Source organism: Meles meles, chromosome 6 (genome assembly GCF_922984935.1).
Source record: "Meles meles chromosome 6, mMelMel3.1 paternal haplotype, whole genome shotgun sequence".
NCBI classification, from domain to species: domain Eukaryota; kingdom Metazoa; phylum Chordata; class Mammalia; order Carnivora; family Mustelidae; genus Meles; species Meles meles.
The window spans coordinates 132,655,419-132,668,058 of NC_060071.1; the positions used below are offsets into that span (position 1 = coordinate 132,655,419).

The 12,640-nt window shown below is 42.2% G+C and overlaps 1 protein-coding gene across 26 annotated transcripts in view; it reads right to left on the bottom strand.

Annotated features, from left to right (window-relative positions):
* The window catches only part of NRXN3 (neurexin 3), a 1,600,055-nt gene that overhangs the window by 828,976 nt on the left and 758,439 nt on the right, over positions 1–12,640 (bottom strand). For all 26 annotated transcript variants that reach the window (XM_046009334.1, XM_046009311.1, XM_046009316.1 and 23 more), the window contains one exon: positions 1,397–1,516. In XM_046009334.1, coding sequence (XP_045865290.1) covers positions 1,397–1,516 — 120 coding nt within the window. The remainder of the gene's footprint in view (positions 1–1,396; positions 1,517–12,640) is intronic.

The window sequence follows — 12,640 nt, forward strand, 5'->3', positions numbered from 1 at the left end:
CTGGAGATGGCCTTAGCAGCAATAGAATTTCAAGTTTAAAAATGAGGAAACGAGGAAAAAAGTTTATTATATCTGTCCCAACGGCAAAAAGTATTTTAGTTACAATGACTGTATTAAATCCCAGGGATCCTGACTCTACCTCGACTGTCTTATTCACAGAAGAATCTAGGGAGAGTTTATGCCACCAACTTCAATTGGCAAGACCCAGACATGGTAAGTGGCTTTTCCAACACGTGGCAGAGAATTCACGTCAGGGCCCAGATCTCCTGACATCCCCCGTGCTCTACATGATACTCCATGTTGCCACTAAGTTGTAGTCTCCTGTAGGGAAAAACATTCTGCAGAACAGAAGTGCACCGCCCTGGAATCTCAAGGATTCTAGACTTCTTTGGACAGAACATGGATGGTGCCCTCTCTCTTCCACCCTGGACCTCATCAAATGACCCACCCAATTTTGAGCTACCTTCAGAAGACACTCCTGATTTCTCTAACCCAAAAAGATCATTTTCTCTTCTGACTGGCCATGACAGTCTTACCCACCCATGTTAGAATCTGATTATATACTTTTTGTCTTATTTTCAATGCCTGTGTCCAATCTAATCAACTAGATTGGTTTATTCTTTGAGGAAACAGATAAGCTCTTGTGCTTCCTTCTTATCTTCTACATCCTTAGCACACTGCTGATGTGCACCATGCTCTCAAGAAATGCCATCGCTTACATGAAGCTCTGAATGTTCCTTTATCTATGGATGGATTTGTTCATTTATCCACTGCCCACCTAGAAGGTGAATTCCACCAAGCCAAGGACTTGCCTATTTATTCACCTCCCTCTTCTCAGTGCCTTCTGAAGCAGTGCTCACTACAGGGTAGGTACTCAATTAGTAACAATTAAATAAATGATGACATAAATGAACACTTATTCAGACCCTTCTCAGTAGCCTGTAGTGATCTCAGTACTTATTTTTACCTATAATGCTCTGAATTTCTGGTTGACCCATCTCCCTCTCCTAGAGAGTAAGTCACTTATTGAAAGAAGAAACTGGCCACTGGGAAGATGATTGATAAGTGATTTTTGAATAAATGAATAATAAAGGAGCTACAGATCTCTACATCTACTCTCCAGACACATATCCTATGCCTAAAGAGAGAGACCCATCAACATACAATGACAGTAATGGCTAAGTTCTATAAGACAGATCAATGAAAAGAGATTACAAAAATACAGAGGAAGACCTAAGAAGTAGCCTTACCTGAGGTCATCAACAAGAACATGTCACATGACTTCTGTTAAGTAAAATAAAATGTGTTTCAAAAAACCCTTTGCTCACTGAATGACCAAGAGGACGATGAGAGCAAAAAAGAAGAGACACATTTCCCTACGTAGAGCTGTACGCACCTTCAGCCACATCGTCGTCCACGGTTAACTTAAGGCTTTTTCCTCTTCGCACCACCCGGACGGTGTGCCATTCGTTGTCATTGAGCTTCTGCCCCGCATACAGGGTCTCAGGTCCTTTGCCTAAGGACGATGGTAAGTGCCAAAATTAGAATGGATTCTGAAAGTAGCTATCATGGTATCAGAACTGTCAAAGCCACACTGGTGCATAGAACCCAGGAGTGTTCACGGAATCATACGTGCACCCCGCCACCAAAGCCCATCCCAGTGTCACTGCCCCAACAGAGTGTTCCACAATTGTCCCCAAATGCAAAAGTCTCAACTCATATGGACACTCACAAAGCAGTGAAAGAAATATCTGCCCTCCTTTGTCTACAGAGAGAAAGTTCTAAACCCCCAAGGGCAGTAAGTGAACATTTATAAAAAACAGTAGTCAGCTGTCATTGTGTTTCCCAAAGTCTTAGATTTCAGATGAATTTCTTGAAGATACAGGAAATTCATCTTTCATTTTCAGAATAATTTTGTCACTTAGGCATAATACACCAGTCTGGCTTTTGGAGTATCCATCATTTGCATGAGAAAAGGGTTCTGTGATATATATGCTTAACTTGATATTGCCATTAACCCACAGTCCTACCAGAATTCAGTAACCATAGAAATCGGAACAGTAATCATCACAATAAAAATGTTGAGGTCTAACCCCCATGATAAGTAATGCTCCTGAAGGGAATGTGAGGGGCCCCCAGACTTATCCCATTGTTCATCATCCTCCAAAAAGATCTCAATATCTAAAAAAGTGAAATAATGGAAAATTCCAAAATTGAACCCTTTTAGGTCTAAAGAATGTTCAGGAGAAAGTGCCACCAGATAAAGAAATAAACCAAGTTGTCTCAAAAGATCCAGGATCAAAATGCTCAAGAGGATGTTCAGGTGTACGCTAGGAAAAATCAGGTTCAACAAGGAATTACGGTACTTAGAGGCCAAAGATGACAAGATAAACACGGAGGCATTATAAGAATTTGGTTAGTAATAGGGGGAAAATGTCATGTTTTGTTCACCATTGAACTGAGATGTAAATTTAAAAGACAAAGAAGATTACATAAAGCAGAGAACTTAGACCAAGTTCCAAGTTCACTACGTGGCTAGCTGAGCCTGTGCAGAAGGACCACGCATGAGTCTTCCTAGATTGGTCAAAAACTATGTAGAAAGCCCTATCTCTGGAAATAACTTGGGAAAAAAGATGAACATGTAACTAGCTAATATATCCCTATGTCATTATGCATGTGAAATATTTCAGCGTACAGCTGTATCCAACATGTAAGAACATAGTGGGTGCTGTAATGAACACTTACTGAACAACTGATACATGCGTACGTATTTATTTCTTTGGAAACCATCAACTAAGTTCAATACACTTCTATCAAACTAATTTTGAAAGTTCTATTCTATAGCTTTGACTGGCCACTCCACCCCCTCCTCTGCCTCCAAGACTCCAAAACAGTGCTGTATATATTTAGGGAAGAAAATTTAAAAAATAGTTTCACTTGGGTAAATATCTTTTAAACTGAACCCTTTAATTCTTAATTATTATTGTTGGTACTGAAAGCTCTTTTTAAGAGTAATGATGGGGTGTCTCGGTTGCTCAGACAGTTAAGCAGCCAACTCTTGATTTTGGCTCAGGTCCCAATGTCAGGGTCCTGGGTCCAGCCCCGAGCCACTCCAAGGTCTGCAGGAAACACACTCAGCAGGAATCTGCTTCAGGATTTTTTCTCTCTCCCTCTGCCCCTCCCCTGGCTCACTCAGTTTCTCTTAAAGAAAGAAAGAAAGAAAGAAAGAGAATAATGATAGCAGTTGACGTTTGGAGAAATTTTCTTCTTGAAAAATAAAGGTTTTCAAAGTAAATAGGTCTGTCTTAATTAAAATGTATACAACAGGTCACTTATATCTTTTTTTTTTTTAGAATGTATCTATATCCCAAGTGCAATGCAAATGCACAAGAATCCTAAGAAATCAATGAAGAAATTAAAAGTGGACCGAATGTACCCAAAATTGGGTATGATGCCATGTGATCAATGAATCTGAGGGGGGGAAAAATTCTATGATAAGCCATTTTATATTCAATTTTAGCTGTTCTTTGTGAATATGCCCGCTTAATATTATCTAAAGCCTATACGTTATAATAGAATTTCTCCTATATCTCACCTCATTAGACAACATTGTTCATTATCTCATTAAATTCAGGTCTAAGATTGATCTAACAGTCGCCTTTACAATGGCAGACTGTGCAGGCATTGAGAGAAAATGGACCACATCATGTGGGTGCTTTGAAGCAAGAACAGATGTTCTCAGAAGAAACAAATCTGCCTTTGTTTTTTCTTGTATTCTTATCCTCTTTCTTCTACATGCAAATGCTCCCATAAGAGGGAGGAACGTAAAGAAGGACATAGGAAGCTCTGGCTACAGAGGCAGCACTGTGACAAAGACAGGCTATTCAAACATCTGTAGGGGGCATCCACTCTTCAGGCAATGTGTGTGCATCCCTTCATTTTCACAACTGGGGACAAAGTGAGAGGAAGAAATACTAACACCAACACGGTCACAAGTAGCGACATGACCACATTGGTGTCATATTAGTCATCGGCGTAAAACAAGCTTTGCCATCAGCCCAGTGTGTTTTAAATGCTGGGTGACATTTTGCAGGTGCTTGGAGTTTTCTTGTGTCAAATTCAGACAAAAAATATTTAACTGTCCTTTTGACTCTAAAACTTCAGGATGTGATGGTCTATGACCAAACAGGGGGGAAAAGACCAGAAACCCCGCATGCCCTCCCACTTGGCTACAGTTGCTGTCTCCAACCCCAATAATTCTCATGACTCTGCCAGGAGGAAAAAAAAAAACAATCCATACCCATCCCATTATAATGGTAGGGAAATGAATATTATTCAATATTCATTTTCAAGCAATAAATACAGAAATCCCAGCGAGCATCTGAAAAAGTCTCTGCCTCCAAAAGTGGAAAGTCAATGGCATTTATCTTTAATCAAGCCAAAAGGTCAATGCATCCCTTCCAGAGAGAAAGTGATTTTAAACTCAGCTGGAAATGTAGGCAAACAGAGGGCAAGAACAAATCTAATTTGTAGCCTAAGCGTACAACCAGATTGGTAAGTGATACAAGATGTAGATATAAGCCGAAAGCTAAAACATACACATTGTTAGGTCTTCAGAGGAGGATTTAGTCTAGGGAAGACTTCCCCGGCAGAGTCAAGCATCAGTAAAACAATGAATGTGAAGACAAGGATTAGACCAAGAGGAGAAACTTTTGTGTTTTTTTTTTTTAAGTTGGAATTTAAAATAGAACTGATAGGAATTTAATTTCTAAAAACTAAAAGGAAAAACCCTCAAAGCCACTCATTTTCCTACGTGGTCCCTCTTCTTTTTTGTAGCAGGGAGAAATGGGATCTGTGATTCGGTACAGACCGGATATATGAATTAGAGGCATGCTTCCTTAAGCTGTTTACATAGTAACTACTGATCTCACACATACAAAAAGAAATCAACATTGGGTTCCCTTTAGGCTGCTTAGGTCATCACCATTTGATCTAAATACAGGAAGCGAAAAACTTATCTGAGACCCTATAGTTGAATTTCCCAAGTAGTGACCTCCACGACTGGAGTAAAGAAGCGAAATCCCAGCTGGAGATTTCCAGGATGCAGAGGTCGGTAGAAGTGAGTGTTCAATTGTTTACTACCACCGGAAAAAGAGACTTTAATGAATCCTTTGGGTGATACCACCAAATTCCCACTCTTGACCTTGTCTCACTGCAAACCCACTTGGCATCATCTCTTCGTTAAGACTGGTCTCACCAACGATGGTCTCATTTTCTGATGAATGTGGATAGAGGAGGAGATGTCATGGATGAATAATTCAAGATTATTTTCCTGATCTATCCCTACAGGAACCCTGTGGAAGGCTTATTTCTTCCAGAAACCAGAACTAAGAGTAAATTCAAAGTGAAAAGTTAGGAGAAAGGCATTCTTTGGGACAGGAATCATTGCTGATTGCTTGGAGGAAGATGACGCTCAGATGTTAGCAGATCATTCCCTCTGGGGGGGACAGGAAATAGGAGCATGTGGGTAAAAAAAAGTCTGTGTTTGGGGATCCCTAAAGGCACACCCTTTACAAGGTGGCCTTTGGATCTTGAAGGTTTTGAACCTACTGCATTGTTTTCTTTTTAGTTTTTGTTGTTGCTTTTCGGTAGACTCTTCAGAGCACATGAATTTGTCATTCCCCGCAGGAGCAACGTACGTAGCCAGCACAACTATAAGACACCCCGATATGCATTCGTTTGTCAACAAACTTCTAAAACCTGCCCAGACCAATGAAACCAAAAGGTTTTGCTCATACACAGAGAGTAGAAATTCCTTCCATCTGCCACAAAATATTATCTCCAAAACTGGGTGGGTAAGATGGGAAACTTACTTTGCTTGGGGTCAGAGGGCAGGGGCAGGGATTAAGGGCACACTATCTGTACCATAATCGCTTTGTTTTACCTGAACATCTTTCTATTTGTGCAGGAGAGAGAAAGAAACAACGACTTGATTGCCCTTGGTTAGCTATGTTTCACATGAATCAAAATTTCTACAATGCATACAAAAATATGAAATTCACTCCCTTAGAAAGGTATAGCAAAAGGCATGTGATTATACATCTAAATGGCATGATAAAGAAATACTCAAAATGACTATGTTAGCTTTAAAGAACACCAAAAATATTTAAAAAGAGAAAACTTACCTTCATTTCCACCAGCACCCTAGGTGGGCCAGCTGAACTAATACAAACCTTTTGATAAGCCTAGAGTACCACGTATTTGATCAGTCTCCCCCACCCCAAACACCCCCGAGAGAGTAGATTAGGCAAATAATAGCAGGGGTGAGTAGGGGAGTGGGACTACAGACTAAGGAGGGTGACACAGAAATAGGAAAGAAGCACCTCATTTTCTGTCCAAAGCAATTTCAGGTTCTGGTTGTTTTCTTCGGGCTGACAACCCAACAGAGAGTAAGAGGTATTTTGTTTTTATAAACTCATTTTTTCCCCCAAAGCATTCATTTTCTTTGAAAAAAAAAAATTTAAATCATTTACTTATAGAGGCAGTCTGGTGAAACACCTCAAATAAGTCCTTCCATTCTCACTGGAGCCCTGGAGTCTCAGAGATGACTGTCACTTCCAATAACAGATGCGAAAGCGGGACGTTTTCTGGAAGTCTTCTGTTAAGAAGTCTCCCAGTGAGGTGTGTGAGAAAGACAAGCGACCCGGTTACTCCAGCTGAGTACATGTATGCTCCTGGAGACCCTGCTTCTCGCTAAAACCCACTAAAAACACCGCCGACAATTATTTGGCTTGAGTAAGTAAATGGCCCATCGAGCCAACCACATACAACATACTCAACTATGGGCTGCCTTCACTTTTGCTAGGGTTCACCCTCCACTCTCCTAACACAGCACTGTTGCTAACCTCTGGCAGTGTATCACAGGGACTACCCAGTCACACACTGAACAAGTATTAACTGAGCACCAACACAGGATCGGGCACTGTGCCAGGGCGGAGGGTGGGGAGACAACAGGACAGAGAAGGTCCCCCAGCCCTTACAATGCCTACAGCCTGGTTGGGAGCGGGGAAGGAGGAAGGGCAATACCCAGATGAAAAACCATGAGATAATTTCAGATGAGGCTGAGTTTTATGAGGAAAATGAAATGAGATGACGAAAAGTAATTTGGGTTTTGGCAAGGCCCGTCTGAGGGAACTTCTGCTCTCTTGCCCTGGCTACATGGTTGGATGGAGGGCTCCTAAGTGAGGTGGCCAGAGCGGGCTTTTCTGTGGAGGTGCACTGAGAAGGAGCCAAACATGCAAATAGCTGCCCCGATAGGAAGAGCAAGGGCAGAAGCCCAGGACAGACTTGATAACAAAACACCCCACTGTGGCTGGAACTTGTGCCCCAGGGAGAGAGTGTGGTGGGAGAGAAGGCGGAGGAGTACGTAGAGGCCAGACCACAAGAAGACTGAAAGGGCATAGTACAGAACCTGAATGCCCTTCTAAACCCACCTGGGAGCCACGGGAGGGTTCAAGCGAGGGGATCCCATGATTTAACTTAAGTTTTAAAAAATCACTCTGGTTGCTATGAGTACACTGGACCCAAAAAGGCCAATAATGGAAACAAGGAGATCTTGGGGAAGCTGCTAAAGGCAGGAAAGGAAGGTGACTTGGTCTGGGTAGGAGGCAAGAGAAATGGACGTGGTGAGATGTGGAGTGTGTGTTGAGGTGAGGTCAATGAGACTTGAGGTCGGTTTGGAAGGTGGACTAGGAGCAGGAGAGGAATCCCCAGTGACTCCTAGATTCGTTCTGAGAACACAGGTGGGAGAAGCACGTTGAATGAGAAGCTGAGATTCTAGAAAATGCAAGACATACTTGAAGCCTGAAGACATACAGCGGAGCTTGCTTCTGTTCCCGGCACCTTCCCTACCCAGCATCAGTCACACTCAGCACCAGCTCCTGGCAGCTTCCTACTGCTCAGAGTGTGGCTCAAAGTCCACTGATTGCAAGATTTTCTTAGCATAGTATTAATCTGTACCATTAGCCACCATGGCCTACTGATGACACAGGGTTACTAGGTTCCTGCTGCCCTTCTTACCCTCCCCTTTCTCTCCTCCCCTTCTTTTCTTCCTCCACCCACCCCCCAACCTCCCTCCCTCCCTTCTTTCCCTCCCTTTCCCCCTTTATTCCCGCATGCTTTTACTTATGCGCACTGGCCCCTGCTTGGGAATGGAGCAAGATGTGTGCCTCCCATTACAAAGCAAGCCCCAGCAGCCCACTCAGCTGGATCCCTAAATTGTGATCACAGTGTAAAATGAACCCTCTCATCTTGGCTAGGAGAACAGCATCTCAATTTTGAAATGGAATGAATCCAGGGCAGATATCTCTCCGAAGGAACAAATGACTCCACAAAAGATGAGAAAAAATCCTGCCCCCAATTTACTGCCAAATCTCTACCTTAAGTCATAAATTTACAGCATTGCTCAGGAGTGGGATGCTGAGGACAGTGTCAAGATTTCTTGTGATAATCTCTCTCCACGAAGCCACTTTTCAAGAGATGAGGGCAATTTGCTCAGGGATAAGCAGAAAGATGTTTTTGTGGATATTGATGCTATTCTTATTAAAAAACAAAACAAAACAAAAAACTTCTTAATACTTCCCCCACCATTATCATGATATAATTAATACAAATCAGGCTGCCTATGATAATTTAAAACGTTATTGTGCCTTAGGGTCCTTCTGACTGTGTGATCATATTGTTGAGCACTAAAGACACAGATGTTGAAGATGATGGTGACTGAGCTAAAGAGATCTGAACCAAGATACGCACTAGAACCCGCTCTGCTAATACCCTCCTAATCAATGCCTGTTTAAGCCCGTTGCCTTCTGAATTGACTCCTTGGTAATAAAAAGCAGAATAAAAAATATCTAGTTAGGAGTTTGAAGGTATAGTTAATCAATCCTAATAATTAATATTTTGCTGTAAATAGGAATTAAGGAAGGCATAATACATACTTCTTCCATTACTCCTCTTCCATAGACTTTCACAACTTTTCTACCTCCACCTGCCCCCTCCTGGCTCCCAACCCTTCCAGCTGGGAGTGTGCACCTCTCCAGTAACTTGGCTGTGCTGGTCCTCTATATTCATCGCTATGTCCCTCTGTCTCTGCTATTACAGATCTACACACACATTTGTTTGTATCCACTGCCTCCATGTCTGTGCCCTTTGAGGGAGAACGTGCTACCTTTATCATCCCCAGCAAAGAAGCCGAGGACTTTACACCAAGAAGATGCTCAACATACTGGGGGAAAAAAACTAGTAGAAGAGTAAGTAGAGTTAGATAGATTACATATCAGTCTAGCAAGCAGGTCGAGGGAGGGAAAAGAAATGCAAGGGGAGTAGGAGAGAATTGCAGACTGTATTTTTTTAAAAGATGTTATTTATTTGACACAGAGAGAGAGAGAGACAGTGAGAGAGAGAGAGAAAACACAAGCAGGGGGAGTGGGAGAGAGAGACGCAGGCTTCCCGCAGAGCAGGACCCTGGGATCATGACCTGAGCTTAAGGAACACATTTAATAACTGAGCCACCCGGGCGCCCCTGCAGACTGTATTTTAGCAACAGAATAAACTGGACCAATTTGGAAAGATATTCAGTACAGTAACAAATACATATAACCGAATTAATAAAAATGGATGAGAAAAATAAATGACAGAGTAAATTTATTGAGGGTGGAGGAAGAAAAAGAAGAGGGAGTAGAAGAGGTTTGTACATTGCATTCTGGCAGCTGAGTGAATTAGGAGCTAATTCCTAATTCATCTTGGAGCTAAAAGACACCAGGCAGAAGATATAAATAAAGACACTACTTTTCATTTTAAATATATTTTTTCCCAGCCAGAAAAAAAAAATACTGTTTTCTGAGAAACTGATATGAGGATTGAGAGCAAGCTTCCAGTTACTTTGCATACGTGATCTTATCTGGTTTCCCAATATGAAACTGATATGGTTGCCCTCAGCTTTGCAGGGAAAGAAGTAGCACAGAATGCTATAACCTGCCGAGGTCACACAGCTACAGAACACGGCCCCCAGTCTGCCTGCAAGATGTCCCTGCTTTGCTTTGTCCTCACAGATTCACAACGTGTATGCCCCAGGGCTGACCCTGTCTAGAGATGTGAGGAGGAATAAGGTGAGGGCAGGGAAAGGACATGGGAGAAGTGGGAGAGTAGAGTGAAATAATAAACAGAAAATCTAATTTCAGGGATCAATGAAAAGTAGGACCTGATTTCACTTTTTTAAAATTTATTTGTAAGACAAGGACCAAGCCCTAACCTAGTAATAAAACCAAAAGAAGGTTGAAGTTTATATTAGAGACAAAAGTGTATTGTAACAGATCATGTCCGTGTGCACCTGCAGCAGACACTTTGGTCCCTGCATCATGTCTCCTGGGCCAAGTTCAGATTTCGGCCATGGCAGCAGTCAACCAATGTTAGCTCACACAGGGCCCAATAGTCCCCATCTCATGCAGGGCCAGCTGTTTGGCCTTCTCTCAGGTCAAGGGTGCCTTCATTGCCTGCATGTGAGAGCAACCAAGTAGGGGCTAACAATGGAAGGGACAAAGCTAATAGATTAATTCCCCCAAATCTGTCATTGGAGTGGACAATTCTTGGAGGCATTCATTACAACACCCTCCATCTCCCCCACATCTACTTGACCCACAGCAGAAAACTTAACAATGGATACTCCCATTGGTGTTTCTTCCTTCACTGCTCATGCTCTCTGCTCCTTCACTCCCACTTTTGGAGATCCCTCCCAAATAAACCATCTGACCTGAGTCCTTGTCTCAGGCTCTGCTCTCAAGGGAGCTAGACTAAGGTGACACACAGTTCTTCATCATTTCTCCTTAGTAATTCAACATTACAACAACCCTGTGAAGTAGGGAATATCAATGCTTCTGATAAAATCCAGAAAGGTTAAGTGACTTTCCCAAGGTCATAGGTTATTGAATCATGAAAATAAAACAAGAAGCCAGGCTTCACAGATGAAACTCTGCAGACGGAGTTTTCCCATCAACCTCTAGTTTCCTGAAGTCTATAAAGTCCAAAAAGAACAGACAACAGTGGTCTTCTATCACCATTAAGGGTAGACATAGGGGCTATGGTTGAAAATTTCCAAATAGTGACCAAACTCTTGAGCTTTTGAGGATGTGCATTGGTCTCTAGGGAAATCAGCAGGCTTTCCACCTGCTGTGAGGATCCCTAGGACCCATAAGGACCACGGAGGGTTTTAAGAAGGTGAGATCACCGTCACTCTTAATTAGCTTAGGTTTATTCAAGACAGAAAGTAAGAGATACAGTCTCCATACCCAGAGCCCCTCCTGGCTCTATGTTCCAAAATCATCACCATATCTCAGCTGGGAAGTTTATTTTAGATAGAAAAATACAGTCATTAGATTTTCAAAGTAACCTGAGGCAAAGAGCTCTGAAATGGCATTTCTGTATCAACCCCCATGAGTGCAGCACCTCCTTTCCACAATAGAAAGACAAAATCTGAGGTAAGAACGGTAAAGCAGTGGTATTTCTAGCCTATCTCCTTGGGATGATAATTACAAGGTCTATCCGCTTAGGAGACTGATGGCATTAGCTGATCACCCACTGTGAACAAAGGCAGTTGCCACACGGGATGGTCCTGTCACCTGGCTGCACCCTTTTATCCTCTTATCATCTGCTTTGTGCAATTGGGGGATCCAGGGAGCTAGATTAGCAGAACAATCACTCTACTCTGCCCCTAGTTCACTAAGACGATGATCCTTCTCCCCCTTAAAATAATACGTACGTAGGTTTGAAAATATGAGAAATTATAGCTCTCCATCTCACTAGAAATATCATCTCTTCATGGTACCCACTAAAATAAAACTTGCAAGACAAGCACATAGAGGAAAAAATTAAAACCAGAGCATTAATAAAAATAGATCGAGGATATTTTAATTCAAATGTATTTGCCTCCCTTAAAGTAAGACTTAAAGGCAACTGGTTCCTCACCAAATGTGGCCTTAGGCAAGGCATGCAAGTGGCTACCTGGGCAATATGACTCACTTCTCTGTGCTGTCTTTACAACGTTGTGCAATGGTTTGGATATAGCAGAGAAGTGAACTTCCTACCCCTTACTGCTTTATCCATGCACCCTGAATTCCTGATAAAGCTGAGGGCATCAAGAAGAAGGAACCTCTTCCTGTTATGCAGGGTGAAGTCACCATCCCTCTTCCAGCCTGTATAAAGGGAGACGAGTTTAATCGAAAAGGTCAGTACCTACTATAAAGACATTGTAGAAATGTCTGAGGGTGCAAAGATGAAAAAGACACAGGAGCTCACAGTCTGCTGGAAGTGTTGCACAAATAAAAACTAATTGGGAGGGAGAAAGGGTTACAGAAGTGTGCACTGGATACCCTGCTAGTGGGGCATCTGGAAGTCTGAGTTATTCATTATGCTTTTGTTTCCTATTTTCATGTAGGACGACATAGATCCTATAAGGCAGGGACCAAGACCTTCATTTCTGTGCCCTTCACGACTCCAAATACTATTGTTCTTGGTATGCAAAGTGAATTCCCAAAGTTAAAGAGCAAATGAATATGTTTCTTATTCTTTTCATACTTGCATTAGACTT